Consider the following 22942-nt stretch of genomic DNA (forward strand, 5'->3'; position numbering starts at 1 on the left):
TCAAAATGGTCTACAGTGACCCTCAATTATCTTTAATTACTTATCTAACTTGTCGTAAATTACAGTGGCTGATGTGGCGTCTCAATAACTATATAACAGAAAAATCATCGCGTTTCAGATTTTTATTTCAAGTGGCAAATGTGAACACCATGAGCTTTAATTGACGATCGACACTAGTATTACGCAAAAGGGGGTGTAACAGATGAGACTTCTGCAGTTCTGAATGAAGTTTTATGCGCTGTTATGCGGCATCGCGTGCATTCATTACCATGTCGGTGTTCGTCAGGGGGCGGTGAGCAGCACAGCTCTGCTCACCTCGCCGTCTCGGAAGCAACTCTCTCCTAACCTCTCCTTACTACAATTTACCGAATTTGGTTTAAAAAAACTGTCTGGCTGTGTTTTCATCTGACCAATCAGGGTCTCAATGTTAACCTTAAGCTCCGCCTACAAAAATTCTGTCTATCCAATGAGAAACGTTATACTTTTCGTGGTGGGGCAATGTTTTTAAAGTTTGCAACGTAACAGAGACGCGAAAAAGTCTCACGCTAAAACTTGCAGCTGGTGTGGTCCTTTTAGCGTTATCGTAAGATCTATACTGTTCTTCTGGAGGGCTCTATCTTTTAACGTGGGCTGGGGGGTGGTCCTGACGTAACAGAGACACGAAAAGTCTCAAGCTAAAACTTGTGGGTGGTGTGGCCCTTTTTGTGTTATTGTAAGATCTATACTGTTCTTCTGGAGGGTTCCAGCTTTTAACATGGACTGGGGGGTTGTCCTGACGTAACAGAGACGCGAAAAAATCTCATGCTAAGGCTCTAGCTTTTAACATGGGCGAGGGGGTGGTCCTAACGGTTAGCTGGCGACGTGGGTGTCCGTCCCTTATCGTAGGGCCTTCTAACTTAACACGGTTCTGCTCTCGGCTTCTGTTCTCGTTTCTCCCCTCGGAACTGCGTCTGATTCACGGTGGGAAGGTATGACATGCATTTAGGCATTCTAGTGTTAGTCTGTGGTATTCCACTTGCTCACTCGTTACTCGTATTACTTTGGTTAATTTAATGTGAAGATTTATTCGGAGCTATGTGACATACTACTGGATTTGCTTATCATGTCAGGGTTTTCATGGAAGGTGTTGGATCTGCCTGACACCTTACAATCTAATTTAAATCTTCTCATACGTCCCGGCCTTTTCCAAGTAAACCTCCTCCACTTGTGATTTTTGAACAGAATATTTGCTATTACTAGCTGAAATTTGTTTTAGAACTCAATTAGTCTTTCTCCTCTCTCATTCCTCATACGAAGCCCGTATCTCCCATAACACTTCCTTCTACTCCTTACCCCAAAACAGCATTCCAATCCGCCATGACTATTAGATTACCATCCCTCTTTATGTACTGAATTATCCATTCAATATCCTCATATACTTTCTCTGTCTCTCCGTCTTCTGCTTGCGACATCGACAGGTATACCTCAACTGTTGTTGTCGGTGTTGGTTTACTGTCACTTTAGAACAACCATATCTCTAAGCTGTTCACAGAAGCTCAATCTCTGCCCTATCTTCCTATTCACAACGAATCCTACTCTGCTCATACCATTTTCTGCTTCTGTTGAAATTATCTTATACTCATCTGATGAGAAATCTATGTCTTCTTTCTATATCACTTCACTGACCCCCATTATATCTAGATTCAGCCTCAACATTTTCCTTTTCAGATTTTCTTCATTTCCTGCCACGTTCAAACTCCTGACACTCCACAACCCAGCTAGTAGGACATTATCCTTTCCTTAGTTATTCAGTCTTTTTCTCAAGGTCACCTTCCCTTAGCAGTACCCTCCTGAAGATCTGAATGGATGACTAGTCTGGAATCTTTTGCCAATGGAGAGATCATCACGATACTTTTTCAATTATAGCCCACATGTCCTGTAGGTACACGTTATGTGCCTTTATTGCAGTGGTTTTCATTGCCTTCTGCAGCCTCTTGCCATTGATAATAGCTGATTATTCCGCCTTTTAGGGTCAGCTTCCCGCATCAAGGGCAAGCGAGTGCCCTGAACCTTTGTCCATTCCTCCACCTTCTTGACAGGTGGAAGACTGAAGGTGACTTCTTAAGCCAGAAGTTGGCTGCCATTGCTGATCATTTTTATTCCAAATTCAAGCAGTAGCAGGCTTCGAACAGGGGACCTAGTAAATTCCGATAACAAATACTCTACCTCCCTCTTTTTAGATTAAAACGAAGACTGAAAAATCTGTGGGTGACCGAGATTCAATCCCAAGAGCTCTTGGTTATCAGGAATGCACTTTACTGTTGTTTCTTTATTTCCAAAAAGAGTGGGGGTGTCAGGAGAAAAGTTGACAGGGGTCGCAACCAGAGACCTGGCCACAATGTCCTGTTCTCTCCCACAGAACTAAGAAGGGTGGAGCGCATAGGATCCAAGAGACCCAAATGCATCACGAAAAAGAAGAAAAGAAATTTTTCTTTTTTTTGTACCAACACCAATGTGTTACAAAAGCTCATGCAATGCCATGCCTCAAAATATCAGGGCGAAGGTAAATGGATACCGGTCCTTGGTGGCTACCAAACTGGAAGAAAAACAAGAGATGTGGTCTCGTTAAGACGTGAGGATGCTTTATGATGCTACTCGCTACAGAATTATCCATTCATATCGTCTCACAGCAATGTGCTCTCCATTGGCAGTTCAGTCGTAACAAAAAGAGTTTGCGGCTCAACTTCTCCTGTGATGGATAATCCAGCTGCGAAATAATCCAGAGATAATCTGAGAAATATTGCTGGTACTTGAGGTTCCGTATGATCGCACATTGCCATTCATTTAAGTAGTGCCACAAATCAAGGACTATCTTCTCACCGTCACCGAACAAGTAGTGGACGGCCTGGCCGCATATCCATGTCACAGAATTCGTTTTTGCCCTTGGAAAGTATTCTTCATCCGGGACGTTGAAGGATTTTGCTGCTATCCGGTCAGAGACAAACGCATGAGTAAAGCCAACATCCTTCTCCAATCCGCAGACAGGATGATTCCACACCCATCATTTTGCTGGTGACACACAATGGAGAGCCCATTAGGTGAATTTGATGTAGGCGAGGCTGACACAACTGGTTCCCGTTAAGCATTATGTACATAGGGGACTGCAAGTCCGTATCAAGAATGGCGGTGCTCACTACCTGCCACACAACACGCCGCTCTGTATGGGGATATTTCCCTTCGATCACGTTCTGTGCCCTACACAGTCGCAGGTTGGAGTGTATCGCCATCGCCGATGTCAAGTGTGTGGGCAATGGTACAGTGCGGATGTAACTTAGTTCAAGGAAGAATTGGCCATCGTAGAAGAAAGGTGATGGGATGTCCAATAACAGCACAGGAGGAGAGAAAGAGAGATTGGCACTAAGGCCTCCAGCTACAGGCTTGTAAGACATGATGGACAACGTCGCCACCTCTTCATGTGAGAGCCGGCCGGAGTGGCCGAGCGGTTCTCGGCGCTTCAGTCTGGAACCGCGCGGCCGCCACGGTCGCAGGTTCGAATCCTGCCTCGGGCATGGATGTGTGTGATGGCCTTAGGTTAGTTAGTTTTAAAACTAATGATAATAGTAACAAGTTATTTTGGAAGCAACATGCAGAGATTTTCGATACAATTACAGAATTTTACCGAGATTGGTGCTGTTCAATTCATTGATACCTTTTACAACTGTTCTTGTGATAACATTGGCACAAGGCACATCATAAAATTCGCTGTTAGCCATTAGAATTACACCAACTGGAGGGATAATAAATAAAGATATTTTACTGCGTTTTTTTTTTTTTTTTTTTTTTCTCCACTGGTCAGTTGTATTTCCAATGTGCTCTCTAATATCTGACCTCATGTTGCAGTGAGCAAAAATCCACCAAATTGCAAACGTTTGTAGCTGCACGACGTGGGATGTACGAGCAGAACTTGTTTAATCACTTAAAGCTCCAATAATTCCTTCTTCGTGTGAACTGTGTCTGACCTGTTGTTGACGTACTCTTCATCATCAGCCAACTGACAGCCTACAGCCTGATCCAAATATTACAGTCTTCATTATACCCATCAATGTCGCTCCTGAATGTTTTCTTATATCATCTACTCATCTTACACTATCTGATCAAAAGTATCCTGAGACGTATTAGTTAATATTAACAGGGGTGTGTTTATCCTTCGTCTTCATGACTGCTTGAACTGTACTGGGGACACTTCCAATTATGTGTCTGAATGTATGTGGATGTATGACAGCCCGTTCTTCCTCAAGAGTAGAAACCATTAGACGCTGGGGTCTTGAGCAAAGTCTACGCTCTAACTCATCTCAAATGTGCTGCTTTGGTTCATGGCAGTGCTCAGGACACGCATTCCATCGTAGGGTTGTTATCGTTCGTAAACCATTGCCTTATACATGTTGCTTTATGACTGGCTGCAGTACCATGCATACCCAAACACTCATCGTCTCCGAACTGTTATTCTGTGCACAATAATGTAAAATATGTTCACATCCTTCCGCATTTAGCGTTTTTTTATTCGTAAAATCACGAAAAACACTCCCATATCGTAACACCACCTCACCTCCTCCGTAGTTCACTTTTGACACTAAACATGATAGGAGGTAACGTTCTCCAGGGATTCGCCATACCCAAATCCTTCCATCAGATTACCGCAGGGTACAGCGTGCTTCAGCGCTCCAAATGACTCGTTAGACCCATCCAACGTCCAAAAATGGTCCAAATGGCTCTGAGCACTATGGGACTCAACTGCTGAGGTCATTAGTCCCCTAGAACTTAGAACTAGTTAAACCGAACTAACCTAAGGACATCACACACATCCATGCCCGAGGCAGGATTCGAACCTGCGACCGTAGCGGTCTCGCGGTTCCAGACTGCAACGCCAGAACCGCGCGGCCACTTCGGCCGGCCATCCAACGTCCACTGGCGTCGCTCTTTGCACAAGCTCCCTGCTCGCTTAGCAGTGACTACAGAAATGTGTGTCCTATGAGGAACTGCTCGACCATGGCATCTCATTCTTTTTAGCTTTCTACGCAAACTCATTATGCTAACCGGACCGATGGTAGCGCTTTGCAACTGACGAATGGTTTCTTCCACTGATTTCACGCGATTTTTCACAAACACCCACCGCGATTCTCGACGGTCCCTATCCGTCAGTATATGAGGCCTGCCTAGTCGTAGTTAGGCTGAGGTTGTTCCTTCGCGTTAGCATCTCACAATCACATCACTAACAGTTGACTTTATCAACTTCAGATGCGTTAAAACGTTCGTGATGGATTTACACTACTGGCCATTAAAATTGCTACAACACGAAGATGATGTGCCACAGACGCGAAATTTAACCGACAGGAAGAAGATGCTGTGATATGCAAATGATTAGCTTTCAGAGCATTCACACAAGGTTGGCGCCGGTGGCGACACCTACAACGTGCTGGCATGAGGAAAGTTTCCAACCGATTTCTCATACACAAACGGCAGCTGACCGGCGTTGCCTAGTGAAACGTTGTTGCGATGCCTCGTGTAACGAGGAGAAATGCGTACCATCACGTTTCCGATTTTGATAAAGGTCGGATTGTAGCCTATCGCGATTGCGGTTTATCGTACGCGACATTGCTGCTCGCGCTGGTCGAGATCCAATGACTGTTACCAGAATATGGAATCGGTGGGTTCAGGAATATAATACGGAACGCCGTGCTGGATCCCAATGGCCTCGTATCACTAGCAGTCGAGATGACAGGCATCTTATCCGCATGGCTGTAACAGATCGTGCAGCCACGTCTCGATCCCTGAGTCAACAGATGGGGACGTTTGCAAGACAACAACCATCTGCACGAACAGTTCGACGACGTTTGCAGCAGCATGGACCAGTAGCTCGGAGACTATGGTTGCGGTTACCCTTGACGCTGCATCACAGACAGGAGCGCCTGCGATGGTGTACTCAACGACGAACCTGGGTGCACGAATGGCAAAACGTCATTTTTTCGGATAAAACCAGGTTCTGTTTACAGCATCATGAATGGTCGCATCCGTGTGTGGCGACATCGCGATGAACGCACATTGGAAGCGTGTATTCGTCATCGCCATACTGGCGTATCACCCGGCGTGACGGTATGGGGTACCATTGGTTACACGTCTCGGTCACCTCTTATTCACATTGACGGCACTTTGAACAGTGGACATTACATTTCAGATGTGTTACGACCGTGGCTCTATCCTTCATTCGATCCCTGCGAAACCCTACATTTTAGCAGGATAATGCACGACCGCATGTTGAAGGTTCTGTACGGGCCTTTCTGGATACAGAAAATGTTCGACTGCTGCCCTGGCCAGCACATTCTCCAGATGTCTCACCAATTGAAAACATCTGGTCAATGGTGGCCGAGCAACTGGCTCGTCACAATACGCCAGTCACTACTCTTGATGAACTGTAGTATCGAGTTGAAGCTGCATGGGCAGCTGCACATGTACACGCCATCCAAACTCTGTTTAACTCAATGCCCAGGCGTATCAAGGCCGTTATTACGGCCAGAGGTGGTTGTTCTGCGTACTGATTTCTCAGAATCTATGCACCCAAATTGCGTGAAAATCTAATCCCATGTCAGTTCTAGTGTAATATATTTGTCCAATGAATACCCGTTTATCATCTGCATTTCTTCTTGGTGCAGCAATTTTAATGGCAAGTAGTAATCACTCATACGACTTCTAATGACTGGTCCACGTTCGAAGTGACTGTGCTCTCCTGACCGAGGCACCCTGCTGTTGTTACTTTTCTACTGACAACTCTCCACGTCTCCTTTTATACTGCCGAGTCTGCCTGTCGTCGTATCTAGTGGTCAATTCCGCATTACGTACTGGTTTACACATACTTAGCATCAGGTAGTGTACACACGTTCATCTTCTTCGTGTTTTCTTATCTCTTGGAATCCAGCGAAGGACTGCCTTGATTCATCAATCATGCATTCAACTGAATAAACTACCTTATCAGTGTTGTGTTTATGCCATTTTAGCGGTCATAGTTTTACTTGAGTACAAAGTTACATTTACTTTTATAGCTGTGCGTGTCAATACAAATGCACAGGTTACCCGCTCCATAGTGACATCAAAACACGCGGACCAGAGTACGGGAAAGTTTCAGTCGATTTGAGACTACGTCGTTGAGCTAAGGCAGACCGTAGAAACCCCCGCACAAAATTGGCGGCAATACGCATAACTTAAAATGTTAATAATTGGTAAATAACGAATTACAAAGTCAAGCTGATGTTTCATATCTGGAACATTATTTGAAAAGAACTTTCGGAAGCAAACGAACGAATGGAATTAACGTTACGAACGTTCGCGGAAATGTGCCTTCTGCAGGCAAGTGTGAAGAGTTGGACGTAGTCGGTGCTCGATGAAATTAAGACGTTATCTGTTATCGAATGAACAGGTAATGATTTTGTATTTAAACGTGATTAAAAATCTTAAAAATGTCCAAGGCAACGTTTGATGTGATACGAACTGAATTTCAGTAAGAAAAGACAGTGATATAAGATACAACAGATACGGAGCTCGCTACTGTGATTAGTCAACGCGATCGCACTATAGGCTTACCGATTTTACTGGCTTCCCTCTGTCTTGACTTTAACATATTGCTAGATGTAAGTGGTTTTCTTATTTAATACAAATGAGTACATAAAGAAGACGGTATCCGTTTTCTTAAATTAAAAGACTGTGAATATTCCTTTAGTGACAATAACAGCATCCTCAAGAACACACACATATTCGCTGTTGAAAATAGCTATGTTAGAAGTTGCGATCTGCGGAGAGGAATTCCTTTGACACAACGAGAAATCCTCAGGAGACATGAAGTAAGCAGGCGTCTCTTCGAACAAACAGCGACCCACCGAGTGAGGACCATTAGGATTTACTCTCAGAAATCCAACGTAGCCCTCCAACTGCAAATTCACACAGGGAAGATATTCAGGAGTTAAACAAATGCAGTAACGTGTTACGGCAGGGAACATTACTTTCACAAATAAGACAGGATCTGTGTCATTTTCGTGGCAGTCACAATTATATTTTCGAAACCAGTTTGTGCCCGCATCTCGTGGTCGTGCGGTAGCGTTCTCGCTTCCCACGCCCGGGTTCCCGGGTTCGATTCCCGGCGGGGTCAGGGATTTTCTCTGCCTCGTGATGGCTGGGTGTTGTGTGCTGTCCTTAGGTTAGTTAGGTTTAAGTAGTTCTAAGTTCTAGGGGACTTATGACCACAGCAGTTGAGTCCCATAGTGCTCAGAGCCATTTGAACCATTTTAGCCAAACCAGTTTGTTTGCTAGTTAATTTGTTTGTTTTTTCTGTCTCTTTCTCAGTAATTCCCACCATGCATCTTACCGTTATTTGCCGTGTAACCATCATATTTTGGATTATTTTTATATTTAAAGCCCACGTCTCCCTGGCATAGATAAAACTGATAAGGTACGTTGATGGTAAACGTCTCGGTTCAGACATGTTGGCAGCTGTATTTCGAAACGTCTATTTAGTTTACCAAAAGCACACCAGTCCATTTGTGTTCTGCTTATTCAGTTTAATTTCCACCTAGTGTTGGTCTTCAGTTGTCCATATTATAGAAATACATAAAATTGTTCTATGATTTCATTATTAACAATTTTAATTTTATTTTATATGTGTTCGTAAAAAATATTAGTCTTGGGGAAGAGTCTTGTATCTGGAAATACTTTCACACTGTCGTTGTAATAGAAGTTTGATACATCTTGTTATTCTATTCTGAAACGAAATCATTGACTTTATGTGTGCTGCAGTCTTTTTCTGCAATTATAAAAAGTACTCCCAATAAGTGATGTTTTTCCAGACGTGAAAAACTGTTCCAATGTACCGGGTGATCAGAAAGTCAGTATAAATTTGAAAACTGAATAAACCACGGAATACGGGTTCCCGGGTTCGATTCCCGGCGGGGTCAGGGATTTTCTCTGCCTCGTGATGGCTGGGTGTTGTGTGCTGTCCTTAGGTTAGTTAGGTTTAAGTAGTTCTAAGTTCTAGGGGACTTATGACCACAGCAGTTGAGTCCCATAGTGCTCAGAGCCATTTTTGAAACCACGGAATAATGTAGATAGAGAGGTACAAATTGACACACATGCTTGTAATGACATGGGGTTTTCTTAGAACCAAAAAATACAAAAGTTCAAAAAATGTCCGGCAGATGGCGCTTCATCTGATCAGAATAGCAATAATTAGCATAACAAAGTGAGACAAAGCAAAGATGATGTTCTTTACAGGAAAAGCTCAATATGCCCACCATCATTCCTCAACAATAGCTGTAGTCGAGGAATACTGTTGTGAACAGCACTGTAAAGCATGTTATGGTGAGGCACTGGCGTCGGATGTTGTCTTTCAGCATCCCTAGAGATGTCGGTCGGTCACGATACACTTGCGACTTCAGGTAACCCCAAAGCCAATAATCGCACGGACTGAGGTCTGGGGACCTGGGAGGCCAGCATGACGAAAATGGCGGCTGAGCACACGATCATCACCAAACGACGTGCGCAAGAGATCTTTCACGCGTCTAGCAATATGAGGTGGAGCGCCATCCTGCATAAACATCGTACGTTCCAGCAGGTGTTTATCAGCCAAGCTGGGGATGATGCGATTCTGTAACATATCGGCGTACCTCTCACCCGCCTTGGTAGCAGTTACAAAACTAGAATCACGAATTTCCTCGAACACAAAAGGCCCGATAACGGTAGATGTGGTAAATCCAACCCATACCGTGACTTTCTTCTCGTGCAATGGAGTTTCCACGACAGTTCTAGGATTTTCGGTAGCCCAAATTCTGCAGTTGTGGGCGTTGACAGACCCTCGGAGCGTGAAATGAGCTTCGTCGGTCCACAACACGTTACTCAACCAATCGTCATCTTACGCTATCTTTTGAAACGCCCACACCGCAAATGCCCTCCGCTTCACTAAATCGCCAGGTAACAGTTCATGATGCCGATGGATTTTGTACGAATAGCATCACAGGGTACGCCTAAGTGCCAACCAAACAGTAGTGTATGGAATGCCGGTGCGACGTGCGACTGCACGAGCGCTGACTTCCTCGCTATAGTCTCCCTTTCTTCCTGAACTGTCTCAGCAACATTACGCCTTGTGCTCGGTCGGCCACTATGGCGTCTATCGTCTAAACAACCAGTGGCTACGAACTTCGAAATCATTCTCGCCACAGCTGCATTTGTCAACGGACCTTTACCCGTTGAATCCCCTTCCTATGGCGATAGGATCGTAACGCTGAACTAGCACATTCCCCATTCTGACAGTACAGCTTCACTAAAAGCGCCTTTTCAGGTAACGTCAACATGCTGCGGCTGCTAGCGCATCTGATTCTCTCTTTTTTTCTCTCTCTCTCTTTATTGTTATTTTTAAACTCGTACAAACAGGGAGGCTGTCAGCAGCATGTTACGCCGCTCTTCCGCCATAGAATAGAGAAATAAACAACAGAAAGAATACACATAAGTGACATAACGGTGGGTAATAAAACAGTAGACACATAAAGACAAACACGGAGCCGTTCACACTCGACGATAATCCACACTACAAAATGTTGACACGACGCACAAACACTGAAGATGTCGATGGCACAGGTGCACGATGGAGTGCGACGGTGAACACTGAACACTAGACACGACGGCACACACGAGACACTGATGGCGATGATCTCCGGCGCGCGACTGATTCTCTCTCTCATTACAGCTCCTTTTATACACGATTGTCATGCGGAGTCACTGACGTTTTGCTGTCCAGCGCCATCTGTCGGACATTTTGTGAACTTTGTTTTTTATTGGCTCTAATAAAACCCCATGTCATTCCAAGCATGTGTGTCAATTTTTACCTCTCTATCTACATTATTCCGTGGTTTATTAAGTTTTCAAATTTATACTGACTTTTTGGTCACCCGGTAGATGGCCTCGCACTTGGGAACACATATGTTAATTGAATTTAAAAGTGTTACAGTCGAGCAAATCTGTTCAGTACTGTATTTAACACACTGAGGTGACAAAAGTCATGGGACACCTCCTAATATCGTGATGTTTGATGATGTTTGGTTTGTGGGACGCTCAACTGCGCGGTCATCAGCCTCCGTACAAAGTCCCAATTTTTACAAAGTCCAAGTTTATACAATCCAATGTAGGTACTGTTACCAATGAAGATAATGATGAAATGATGAGGGCAACACAAACACCCAGTCCCCGGGCAGTGACAATCGCCAGCCCGGCTCCTAATATCGTGTCAGATGTTCTTCAGCCCGGCGTAATGCAGCAGCTCAACTTGACATGGACTCAACAAGTCGTTGGAAGTCACGTGAAGGAATATTGAACCCTGCTGCCTCTACTGGTGTCCATAGTGGCGAAAGTGTTACCGTTGCAGCATTTTGTACACGACTATGTCCCATAAATGTTTGATGGGATTCATGTCGGCCAATCTGGGTGGCAAAATAATTAGCTCGAATTGTCCAGGTTGTTTTCCAAACTAATCACGAACAATTGTGGCTTGGTGACATGGCGCACTGTCATCCATAAACATGATGTTCACGAGTAGCGACAAATGGTCTCCAAGTAGCCGAACATAACCATTTCCAGTCAATGAGGACCCAGTCAATTCCATGAAAAAGCAGCCCACATCATTATGGATCCACCACCAGCTTACACAGTGCCTTGTTGACATCTTAGGTCCATGGGTTCGTTGAGGTCTGCGCCACACACGAACCTACCATCAGCTCTTACCAACTGAAATCGGGACTCAATTGACCGACTCATGGTTTTTCAGTCGTCTAGGAACCAACCGATATGACAACGAACCCAGAAGAGGCGCTGCAGGCGATGCCGTGCTGTTAGCAAAGGCACTCGCGTCGGTCGTCTGCTGCCATAACCCATTAACGCCAGATTTCATCGCACTATCCTAACAGGTACGTTCGTCTATGTACCGCATTGATTTCTGTGCTTATTTCACGCTGTGTTGCTTGTCTATTAGCACTGACAACACTGCGCAAACGCCGCTGCTCTCGGTTGTTAAGTGAAAGCCCCGGCCACTGCGGTGTCTGTGCTGAGATGTAATCCCTGGTGTTCTCGGCACACTTTGACACTGCGAATCTCTGCATATCGAATTCCCTAACAATTTCTGAAATGGAATGTCTCATGCCTCCGGGTCCAACTACCATTCCGCATTCGAAGTCTGTTTAATTCCCATCGTGCGTCCATAGTTACGTCGCAAATGTTTTCACATGAATCAGCTGAGTACAAATGACAGTTCCACCAATGCAGTGTGTACGCAATACTTTCGCCATGTGTATGTCTGCATATCCCTATCCCACGATTTTTGTCGCCTCAGTGTAATCTATTAGCCTGTTGTTGTTATTGTTGTCTTCAGTCCTGAGACTGGTTTGATGCAGTATCCACGCTACTCTATCCTGTGCAAGCTTCTTCATCTCCCAGTACTTACTGCAACCTACATCCTTCTGAATCTGCTTAGTGTATTCATCTCTTGGTCTCCCTCTACGATTTTTACCCTCCACGCTGCCCTCCGATGCTAAATTTGTGAGCCCTTGATGCCTCAAAACATGTCCTACCAACCGATCTCTTCTTCTTGTCAAGTTGTGCCACAAACTCCTCTTCTCCCCAATTCTATTCAATACCTCCTCATTAGTTATGTGATCTACCCATCTAATCTTCAGCATCCTTCTGTAGCACCACATTTCGAAAGCTTCTATTCTCTTCTTGTCCAAACTATTTATCGTCCATGTTTCACTTCCATACATGACTACACTCAATACAAATACTTTCAGAAACGACTTCCTGACACTTAAATCTATATTCGATGTTAACAAATTTCTCTTCTTCAGAAACGCTTTCCTTGCCATTGCCAGTCTACATTTTATATCCTCTCTACTTCGACCATCATCAGTTATTTTGCTTCCCAAATATCAAAACTCCTTTACTACTTTAAGCGTCTCATTTCCTAATCTAATTCCCTCAGCATCACCCGACTTAATTTGACAACATTCCATTATCCTCGTTTTGCTTTTGTTGATGTTCATCTTATATCCTCCTTTCAAGACACCGTCCATTCCGTTCAACTGCTCTTCCAAGTCCTTTGCTGTCTCTGACAGAATTACAATGTCATCGGCGAACCTCAAAGTTTTTATTTCTTTTCCATGGACTTTAATCCCCACTCCGAATTTTTCTTTTGTTTCCTTTACTGCTTGCTCAATATCCAGATTGAATTACATCGGGGACAGGCTACAACCCTGTCTCACTGCCTTCCCAACCACTGCTTCCCTTTCATGCCCCTCAACTCTTATAACTGCCATCTGGTTTCTGTACAAATTGTAAATAGCCTTTCGCTCCCTGTATTTTACCCCTGCCATCTTCAGAATTTGAAAGACAGTATTCCAGTCAACATTGTCAAAAGTTTCCTCTAAGTCTACAAATGCTAGAAACGTAGGTTTGCCTTTCCTTAATCTATTTTCTAAGGTAAGTCGTAGGGTCAGTATTGCCTCACGTGTTCCAACATTTCTGCGTAATCCAAACTGATCTTCGCTGAGGTCGGCTTCTAACAGTTTTTCCATTCGTCTGTAAAGAATACGCGTTAGTATTTTGCAGCTGTGACTTATTAAACTGATATTTCGGTAATTTTCACATCTGTCAACACCTGCTTTCTTTGGGATTGGAATTATTATATTCTTCTTGAAGTCTGAGGGTATTTCGCCCGTCTCATACATCTTGCTCACCAGATGGTAGAGTTTTGTCAAGACTGGCTCGCCCAAGGCCGTCAGTAGTTCCAATGGAATGTTGTCTACTCCCGGGGCCTTGTTTCGACTTAGGTCTTTCAGTGCTCTGTCAAACTCTTCACGCAGTATCGTATCTCCCATTTCATCTTCTTCTACATCCTCTTCCATTTCCATAATATTGTCCTCAAGTACATCGTCCTTGTATAGACCCTCTATATACTCCTTCCACCTTTCTGCTTTCCCTTCTTTGCTTAGAACTAGGTTTCCATATGAGCTCTTGTTATTCATACAAGTGGCTCTCTTTTCTCCAAAGGTCTCTTTAATTTTCTTGTAGGCAGTATCTATCTTACCCCTAGTGAGCTAAGCCTCTACATCCTTACATTTGTCCTCTAGCCTTCCCTGCTTAGCCATTTTGCACTTCCTGTCGATCTCATTTTTGAGACGTTTGTATTCCCTTTTGCCTGCTTCATTTACTGCGTTTTTATATTTTCTCCTTTCATCAATTAAATTCTATTTTTCTTCTGTTACCCAAGGATTTCTACTAGCCCTCGTATTTTTACCTACTTGATCCTCTGCTGCCTTCACTACTTCATCCCTCAGAGCTACCCATTCTTCTTCTACTGTATTTCTTTCCCCCATTCCTGCCAATTGTTTCCTTATGCTCTCCCTGAAACTCTGGACAACCTCTGGTTTAGTCAGTTTATCCGGGTCTCACCTCTTTAAATTCCCACCTTTTTGCAGTTTCTTCAGTTTTAATCTACAGTTCATAACCAATAGATTGTGGTCAGAGTCCACATCTGTCTCTGGAAATGTCTTACAATTTAAAACCTGGTTCCTAAATCTCTGTCTTACCATTATATAATCTATGTGATACCTTCTAGTATCTCCACGATTCTTCCACGTATACAACCTTCTTCTATGATTCTTGAACCAAGTGTTAGCTATAATTAAGTTATGCTCTGTACAAAATTCTACCAGACGGCTTCCTCTTTCATTTCTCTCCCCCAATCCATATTCACCCACTATGTTTCCTTCTCTCCCTTTTCCTACTGTCGAATTCCAGTCACCCATGACTATTTAATTTTCGTCTCCCTTCACTATCTGAATAATTTCCTTTATCTCATCATACATTTCATCAATTTCTTCATCATCTTGGCATATAAACTTGTGCTACTGTAGTAGCCATGGGCTTCGTGTCTATCTTGGCCACAATAATGCGTTCACTATGCTGTTGGTAGTAGCTTACCCGCACTCCTATTTTTTTATTCATTATTAAACCTACTCCTGCATTACCCCTATTTGATTTTGTATTTATAGCCCTGTATTCACCTGACCAAATGTCTTGTTCCTCCTGCCACCGAACTTCACTAATTCCCACTATATCTAACTTCAACCTATGCATTTCCCTTTTTAAATTTTCTAACCTACCTGCACGATTAAGGGATCTGACATTCCACGCTCCGATCCGTAGAACGCCAGTTTTCTTTCTCCTGATAACGACGTCCTCTTGAGTAGTTCCCGCCCGGAGATCCGAATGGGGGACTATTTTACCTCCGGAATATTTTACCCAAGAGGACGCCATCATCATTTAACCATACAGTAAAGCTGCATGCCCTCGGGAAAAATTACGGCTGTAGTTTCCCCCTGCTTTCAGCCGTTGGCAGTACCAGCACAGCAAGGCCGTTTTGGTTAGTGTTGCAAGGCCAGATCAGTCAATCATCCAGACTGTTGCCCCTGCAACTACTGAAAAGGCTGCTGCCCCTCTTCTATTAGCCTAGTACACAGCAAAAATCAATTAGTGAAAAGATATTAAGAAAAGTATTATCAAAACCATTTAAGAGTTAAAAACACTTTGAAATTGAAGCTGTTGGCAAAGAACGCTATAATCCATCTTGAAGACAAAGAAAAATGTTATTTAAGAAACTCAATTAATTTTTCAAACGTCGTGTGTTTCATGATAGAAGATTATCTTCCATTTCAGGGTAGATGATGGTGCATTACAAATGACGTATGGCTTAACTGCCCGCTAAATATGTGACTGCACAGCACAACAAAATTAAAGGATCATATTTTTGGAACATTTTCGACATCACTTAGATTTCGTATGCGGCCAGCAGGCGCTGGTTCAGCGATGTAGCGCTACTCATCCGACGTGTGTCGAAATGGCTGCCTCTGACACAGGCGTCTAGGGATCTGTGAATATCTGTCTCTGTACAGGGACATTTTTAAGACCGCGCAGGTGGCACTGAGGCTGTAACAGAACGGCAGGGTCTTAGAGAGAACCTATCCATATTTTATTCACATGTACGTCACTGTCCTCCTCCCTACTCCCCCACCCCCCCCCCACCCCCACTTCCAGCCCGCTGATCATTCCACAGGAGGGCGCGAAACAAGGGATCTCAAAAAGCGTAGCCGGCCGGTGTGGCCGTGCGGTTAAAGGCGCTTCAGTCTGGAACCGCGTGACCGCTACGGTCGCAGGTTCGAATCCTGCCTCGGGCATGGATGTGTGTGATGTCCTTAGGTTAGTTAGGTTTAATTAGTTCTAAGTTCTAGGCGACTGATGACCTCAGAAGTTAAGTCGCATAGTGCTCAGAGCCATTTGAACCATTTGAACCAAAAAGCGTAAACACCCTTTGCTGCTTCAGATAACATTCAGATTTCGTCTAATGGTTTTGCAAGGTGCCAATCTGCATACCAGAGCAAGAAATTGCTATCGCGCTACACTTCAAAAGGGTCAGATCACGTAGTATGGGACTGCAGGCCCAAGATGTCCTAAGGGAAGGGTTGAATCGTACGGAGGATGCCCTCAGTGTCAAAGTTCTCAAGAACGTCGTTCTGTTGTGCATCGCACGGCAAAATGTCGTTTTCAACCGCGAAACTGTGTAAATTAACGCCCCAAGGGAAGTAGTGGTTTTATTTACTTTCTTTATGCCAGATCCTGAAGGCTTTCCGCTTCGATTCTGAGGAGCTATGCGTCTGAAGTGTTTCCCTCGATCCGCCATAAGGAAACCGCAGGATATTTTAACGCTGGGCGTCGCGGTTCTGATCTCCATCGCAGAGGTGTCAAGAGAAGAGAGTGAGATGTGGATAAGGGGAGATTTGACGAGATTCCCATCGTGTGGCACGTCAGCACTGGCTTTGAGCAGAGTTGAGATGAAGTTTGGTGCCAATGTGACATCATTAACCATCCTCACAACTCATATGAACGTCTGAGCTCTGGCCTTTTTCTCGCATGTGTCGACACGTTGCAGTTTGAAATGTCGCTGAGTTTGAGGATGACGTCGCAAGGCGCATTTTTGCACCATTACAGGGGATGGTTGTAGGCACGCTTGAGCCAGACTTCAGACTTCTGCGTCACAATGGTAAACTACTACGTGGTTTCGAAAACGTCACCGTTTAATTGTCTTGCACAGAGGAGTTTTAAAATGACGCAGAATTTTACTCACCACAAAACTCTGTAACCAAATAATTAAGAATATCCTCCAAATAGCTTTAAAACAGTATAAAGCATTTAAATATGTAGAACTCATAACACTGCAGCGAACATAACCTCGTGTCTCACAACAAAAACACTTGAAAACGCCGGAAACTGCTTATGGCGGTTTTAGTGCGCACTCCATCACGTGATTCTATAATCACTCTCTACACTGAAACATCGATCGAGAAACATCACGTGTTCCTACTCGTAGGTGCACTGTCCTCCTAGTACAATATTCTTCCTTGCTATGATTGGTTTTCAGCTCTGCTTTAAAAATTTCTTAATTAAGCTATTTTATTCCTTGCTACAGTCTACATTAGAACCAAGCAGCAAAATGGGAAAATCTCAATCGTAAAAAGATTGATTGTTCATGTACGTTCCATCAAAAAGTATTTCTTGTTTCCCTGTTTAAAAAAGAAAGAATACTTGTTATTGCAACATACCTGAATCACTTCCGATTTTCGGAGGGGACTATCCTCTATGTAGGCTTTAAAAAAACAGAGAGAAATGTTCAAAATTAAGATAAATATCTCGAATACATACGACATTACTTGTACGTCTCCTTACACATACCAATACTTCAGTTGGTGTTTTCTTTTTTTAGCGCCATCCAAATGAAGCCGGTAATCAACGCTGATGATTCCGATGTGGAACGAGGTGCACGAGATACGGACACAGGAGTGTCGTTCAGAAAAGAGCATTCTTTGGTGAAAAGACTTGGATCAGCAGTCTTTTACGGCACTACATCATTTTTATTAATGGTCTGTAATAAAATTTCTGTGTCGAATATAAAAATAGCGATATTGCTTTAATTTTCGGTGCTTTCTGTTTTTGTGTCACTGAATTACGAAACCAAAGCGTCACGTCGTAAGAATGTCACTCACTGTTTTCTACGGGAGACTACGTATTTTCACAATCAGAAACTTGATTTTCACACTTTTGATATATCAGTAACGGACTATCTTTATAGTTGTAATTATGATTTATTTCTTTTCTCTTGTCCGACATGCTGCAATTTAAACTTCAATAGTGATACCAATTCTCTCGTAAGTCATTTGTATTTTAGCGTCATACACCGCCGTTATGCACTAAGCTATAGATGAGAGGTTCGTCTAAGTCACGCCCAAAGGCGTTTATTGCAATAATAGCCGCAACCACCTCACGCGGTGTGGTGATTTCTACTTCATTCTCCACATTCGTTTCCCTCCTTTTCTGTCTGTGGTGAGAACTACTTTCGTAGGACCCCGAATGAGATCGACTTCCACTGAATTCACAATCATAATATAGCGTAGCTGATTTCGATTGTAATAAAGCACATTGAAACGTTATATAAAATATGCCTCGTAGCGGTATCTGTCGATCAACGGCAGCGATCAAAATTTGTTCAATTTTGTTAACGGTAAATGAGACTCACTTATTGAGGTCGTAAGCTGGACGTACACTATTCTTTATTTGGGACTACGTATGTAACAACTTCGTTATGTCGACAATCGCTGTCTGTACTTCATTTAAATATTAAGAAGATGTCTAAGGCTACAAATATTTACAGCTGTACTATGTTCTGAGATTTCATTCAAAAAGTAAGTCGTCTTTTAATGTACTGCTAAGTGAAGGAGCCCATAATTCATTTATTTCTTGGATTTACATTCTCGTTTTACAAGTTTCATATCATTAAAGAGGCGGAAGTATTGAAACAGTACTGTTCTGGTATTACCATTTTTGTTTTGCGAGACCCACGTTATAGACAATGTGTAGGTTACGATTTCTTGTTGGCATGTATATACATTATGTGATCAAAAGTATCCGGACACCCCCAGAAACATATGTTTTTCATATTAGGTGCATTGTGCTGCCACCTACTGCCAGGTACACCATCTCAGCGACTTCAGTAGTCACTAGACATCGTGAGAGAGCAGAATGGGGCGCTCTGCGGAACTCACGGACTTCGAACGTGGTCGGGTGATTGGATGTCACTTGTGTCATATGTCTGTAAGCGAGATTTACACACTCCTTAATATCCCCAGGTCCATTGTCTCCGATGTGATAGTGAAGTGGAAACAGTGGAAACGTGAACGGACACGTGCAGCACAATAGCGTACAGGCCGACCTCATCTGTTGACTGACAGAGACCGGCGACTGTTGAAGAGGGTCGTAATGTGTAATAGGCAGACATCTATCCAGACCATCACACAGGAATTCCAAACTGCATCAGGACCCACTGCAAGTACTACGACAGTTAGGCGGGAGGTGAGAAAACTTTGACCTCATAGTCGAGCGGCTGCTCATAAGCCACACATCACGCCGGTAAATGCCAAACGACGCCTCGCTGGTGTAAGGAGCGTAAACGCTGGACAATTGAACAATGGAAAAATGTTGTGTGGAGTGACGACACAATGTGGCGATCCGATGGCAGGGTGTGAGATGGCGAATGTCCAGTGAACGTCATCTGCCAGCGTGTGTAGTGCCAACAGTAAAATTCGAGTGGGTGGTGTTATGGTGTGGTCGTGTTTTTCGTGGAGGAGGCTTGCACCCCTCGTTGTATTGCGTGGCACTATCGCAGCACAGGCCTACATTGATGTTTCAAGCACCTTCTTGCTTCCCACTGTTTGAAGAGCAATTCGGGGATGACGATTGCATCTTTCAACACGATCGAGTGCCTGTTCATAATGGACGGCCTGTTGCGGAATGTTACACGACAATAATGTCCCTGTAATAGACTGCCGTGCACTGAGTCCTGACCTGAATCCTATAGAACACCTTTTGGATGTTCTGGAACGCCAACGTCGTGCCAGGCCTCACCGACCGACATCGATACCTCTCCTCAGTGCAGCACTCCGTGAAGAATGGGCTGCCATTCCCCAAGAACTTCAGCACCTGATTGAACGTATGCCTGCGAGAGTGGAAGCTGTCATCAAGGCTAAGGGTTGGCCAACACCATACTGAATTCCAGCATTACCGATGGAGGGCGCCACGAAGTTGTAAGTCATTTTCAGTCAGGTGTCTGGACACTTTTGATCACATAGCTTTGCGCGAGTCTGCGTAGTAATTAAAAAAAAATAATTTTATAAATATGCATTAGGCCCACTGAACAATAAATGCACTAAACAGCAATTCTGACAAAGCCAGTTTGTTTTGGAGACAGTTAAATAGCTTTCTTTGATTTAATTCACAAATTGAAACACCTAAACTTTTCACCCTTAATAAGGCCATAGAAGCATGGTCTTTTCCGAACGTCCTTCTGATCAAAAAGGGATTCTGATTGCTGAGATCGGAGGTTTTTCTTAATCCTGCCTTTTGAGTTCTTGTGGTGATGTCTGCATAGAAACTTTCATTCCCCAAACATATTTCTTTATTTCTAACCGAGAAGTCAAATACCAATTTTAATATACGTAGCTATGAATTCTTTTTTGTTCTTTAATAATGATTTATTTTTTAAAAAAATTACACCCACTGTTTCACGTCCATTGTCTTTGAACTTCCAAAAATGCGGGAACCGATATTGTTTTATTTCTGGCCGAGAAACCAAATACCAGGTTGCGTTGTTCTGGCTTCAAACTAGCCTTAATAGCGACTTTTTTCAATAAACCTTTCATCTCCCATTTCACCCTATTAGGGACGGAATTTCGAAAAATCTCTTTCCAAACATTTCCTACAGTATAAGAGCAGCAACCTCTCCAAATTTCAGGTTTCTATCCTTTGCGGTTTGGGCTGGGCAATGATGGATCAATGAACCGACCAGGACATTTCCTTTTGTACACGGTCTAGTCACATTAATGTGACGCCCCTCAAAAAGCCTGAATACCCACCTTTTGCAGCGCCGATTAGGTGTACCACCCTCAAGTGGGTTGTACATCTCAAGAGAAAGAAGAACCACAAAAGCAATTGAATAGATAATAATAATGGGTAATAGTCATGGAGACTTTAACGCACATGTAGGGAGTGAAAGATAAGGGTATGAAAATGGGCTGGGAGCAGAAGGATGGGGAAGTAGAAATGAAGAAGTCAGAGATTACTGGAATTCTGCAAGAGACGCTGTTTAGTGGTAGGAAACTTATGGTTTCGGAAGAAAGAGAACTATAAAGGAACGTGGTTCAGCAGGAATCTAGCGCAGAAATCTTTGGTGGATTACACACTCTATGACTGGGAAGCAAGGGGCCTTTACCTGATATAAAGGTTCTATTATCTGAGGCATTAGATAGTGAGCACCAGCTACTGGTGATGAGCATGAGAATCATGAAGGAATGGAAGAAGATGGAGAAGCAGGAAAGCAGCATTAGGCTACGGAAACTGAAGGGAACGGAAGTCAAGAAAGAACACCAGGAGATTATACGTGGAAGGTTACCAAAGGATGAACCAATAACAAAAGAAGAGGAATGGGGACAGTTTGAAAGTGCTACAGTAGAACCTACAGTAGCTATGTGTGGAAGGACAAGAGGCAGAAAACAGTGGAAAAGGACACGATGGTGGAGTGAAAGAGTCATATAGGTAGTGAGAAGGAAGAACAAGGCGTTCAGATTATGGTTGCGAGAAAGGACCGAATTAGCAAGAGAGGTGTGTAAGAGAAGAAAGAGGCAAATGAGACAGTGGCTCAAGAGAAAAGAAAGTGACGGGAAGAATGGACAAAGATGATGGAGGAAAATAGCAGAGGCAGTAAAACAGTACTATATGGAATGGTCAAAAGTAAGAGGACATGTTTGAGAGAGGAAGCAACAGTGACAGACAGAAAGAGAAATGAGATTAATAACAAAGATATACTGAAGATAGTGTGGAAGGAGTACTTTGAGCATTTGCATCCGAACGGAATTGGAGACGAGGGTAATAGACTAAAGGAGGTAGAAGTAAACTCTGGGGTGAAAACGACTTGACACAGAAAAAAAATAAAATGGCACTGGCCAAGATGAACGGAAGAAAGACACCAGGTATGGACAAATTAATTGTCTAAATGTTGAAGGCAACAGGGGAGGGTGGGAAACCGTGGCTGTATCGTGTGCTGAAGGTGGTGTGGAATGCGAAGAAGACTCTAGAAGATTGGAAGTTGGCACTAATTATTCCTATAGTCAAGAAATGGAGTAGGAAATATTGTAGAAACTACAGGCGAGTCACACTGATACCACTTTACTAAAGCATATGAAAAGATCCTGGAGAACAGAATCCGAACAAGGGTTGAGGACAGTTTTGAAAGGAACAGCATGGCTTCAGATCTGGAAGGTCAACTGTTGACCTCATATTTGCAGTGAGGCAGCTCCAGGAGCACCACTATGAATTTGGGGAAGACTTCGTGATGTCCTTTCTAGATACAGAAAAGGTACTTAATAGCGTCTTTAGAAGAAAGGTCTGGGAAGCACTAGAAAAGAAAGCAGTGGAAAAAGACAGCAAAAGCACTGTGGAGGAAATGAACTGCAGAAGTTTGAGCCGTGTGGAACTGGGAGGTGAAAGGACGGATTGTTTCCAGCAAATAAATGGTGTGAAACGGGGCAGTGCATTCTAACCTTTCCTCTTCATTATGGTTTTGGATGAAAGCAGTGATGTTCGCAGAGGACTTGATGATCTGGGGAAGCAGAGAAGAGGAGATTTAGGAACAGCTGAATGTTTGGGAAGAGACTGTGAGACGGTATGTGATGAAATTTAATGCAAACAAATTTGAGATCCTGATTACAACTAAAAAGCAAGA

At 43.5% G+C, this 22942-nt stretch overlaps 1 protein-coding gene across 1 annotated transcript in view; it reads left to right on the top strand.

Moving 5' to 3' along the window:
- The first annotated feature begins 17885 nt into the window (after nt 1–17885).
- LOC124594280 (UDP-sugar transporter UST74c-like) overlaps nt 17886–22942 on the top strand; it is a 48124-nt gene continuing 43067 nt past the window's right edge. Inside the window, exon 1 of the mRNA XM_047132646.1 lies at nt 17886–18032. Within this exon, the coding sequence (XP_046988602.1) occupies nt 17886–18032 (147 nt within the window). The remainder of the gene's footprint in view (nt 18033–22942) is intronic.

Source organism: Schistocerca americana, chromosome 2 (genome assembly GCF_021461395.2).
Source record: "Schistocerca americana isolate TAMUIC-IGC-003095 chromosome 2, iqSchAmer2.1, whole genome shotgun sequence".
NCBI classification, from domain to species: Eukaryota; Metazoa; Arthropoda; class Insecta; order Orthoptera; family Acrididae; genus Schistocerca; species Schistocerca americana.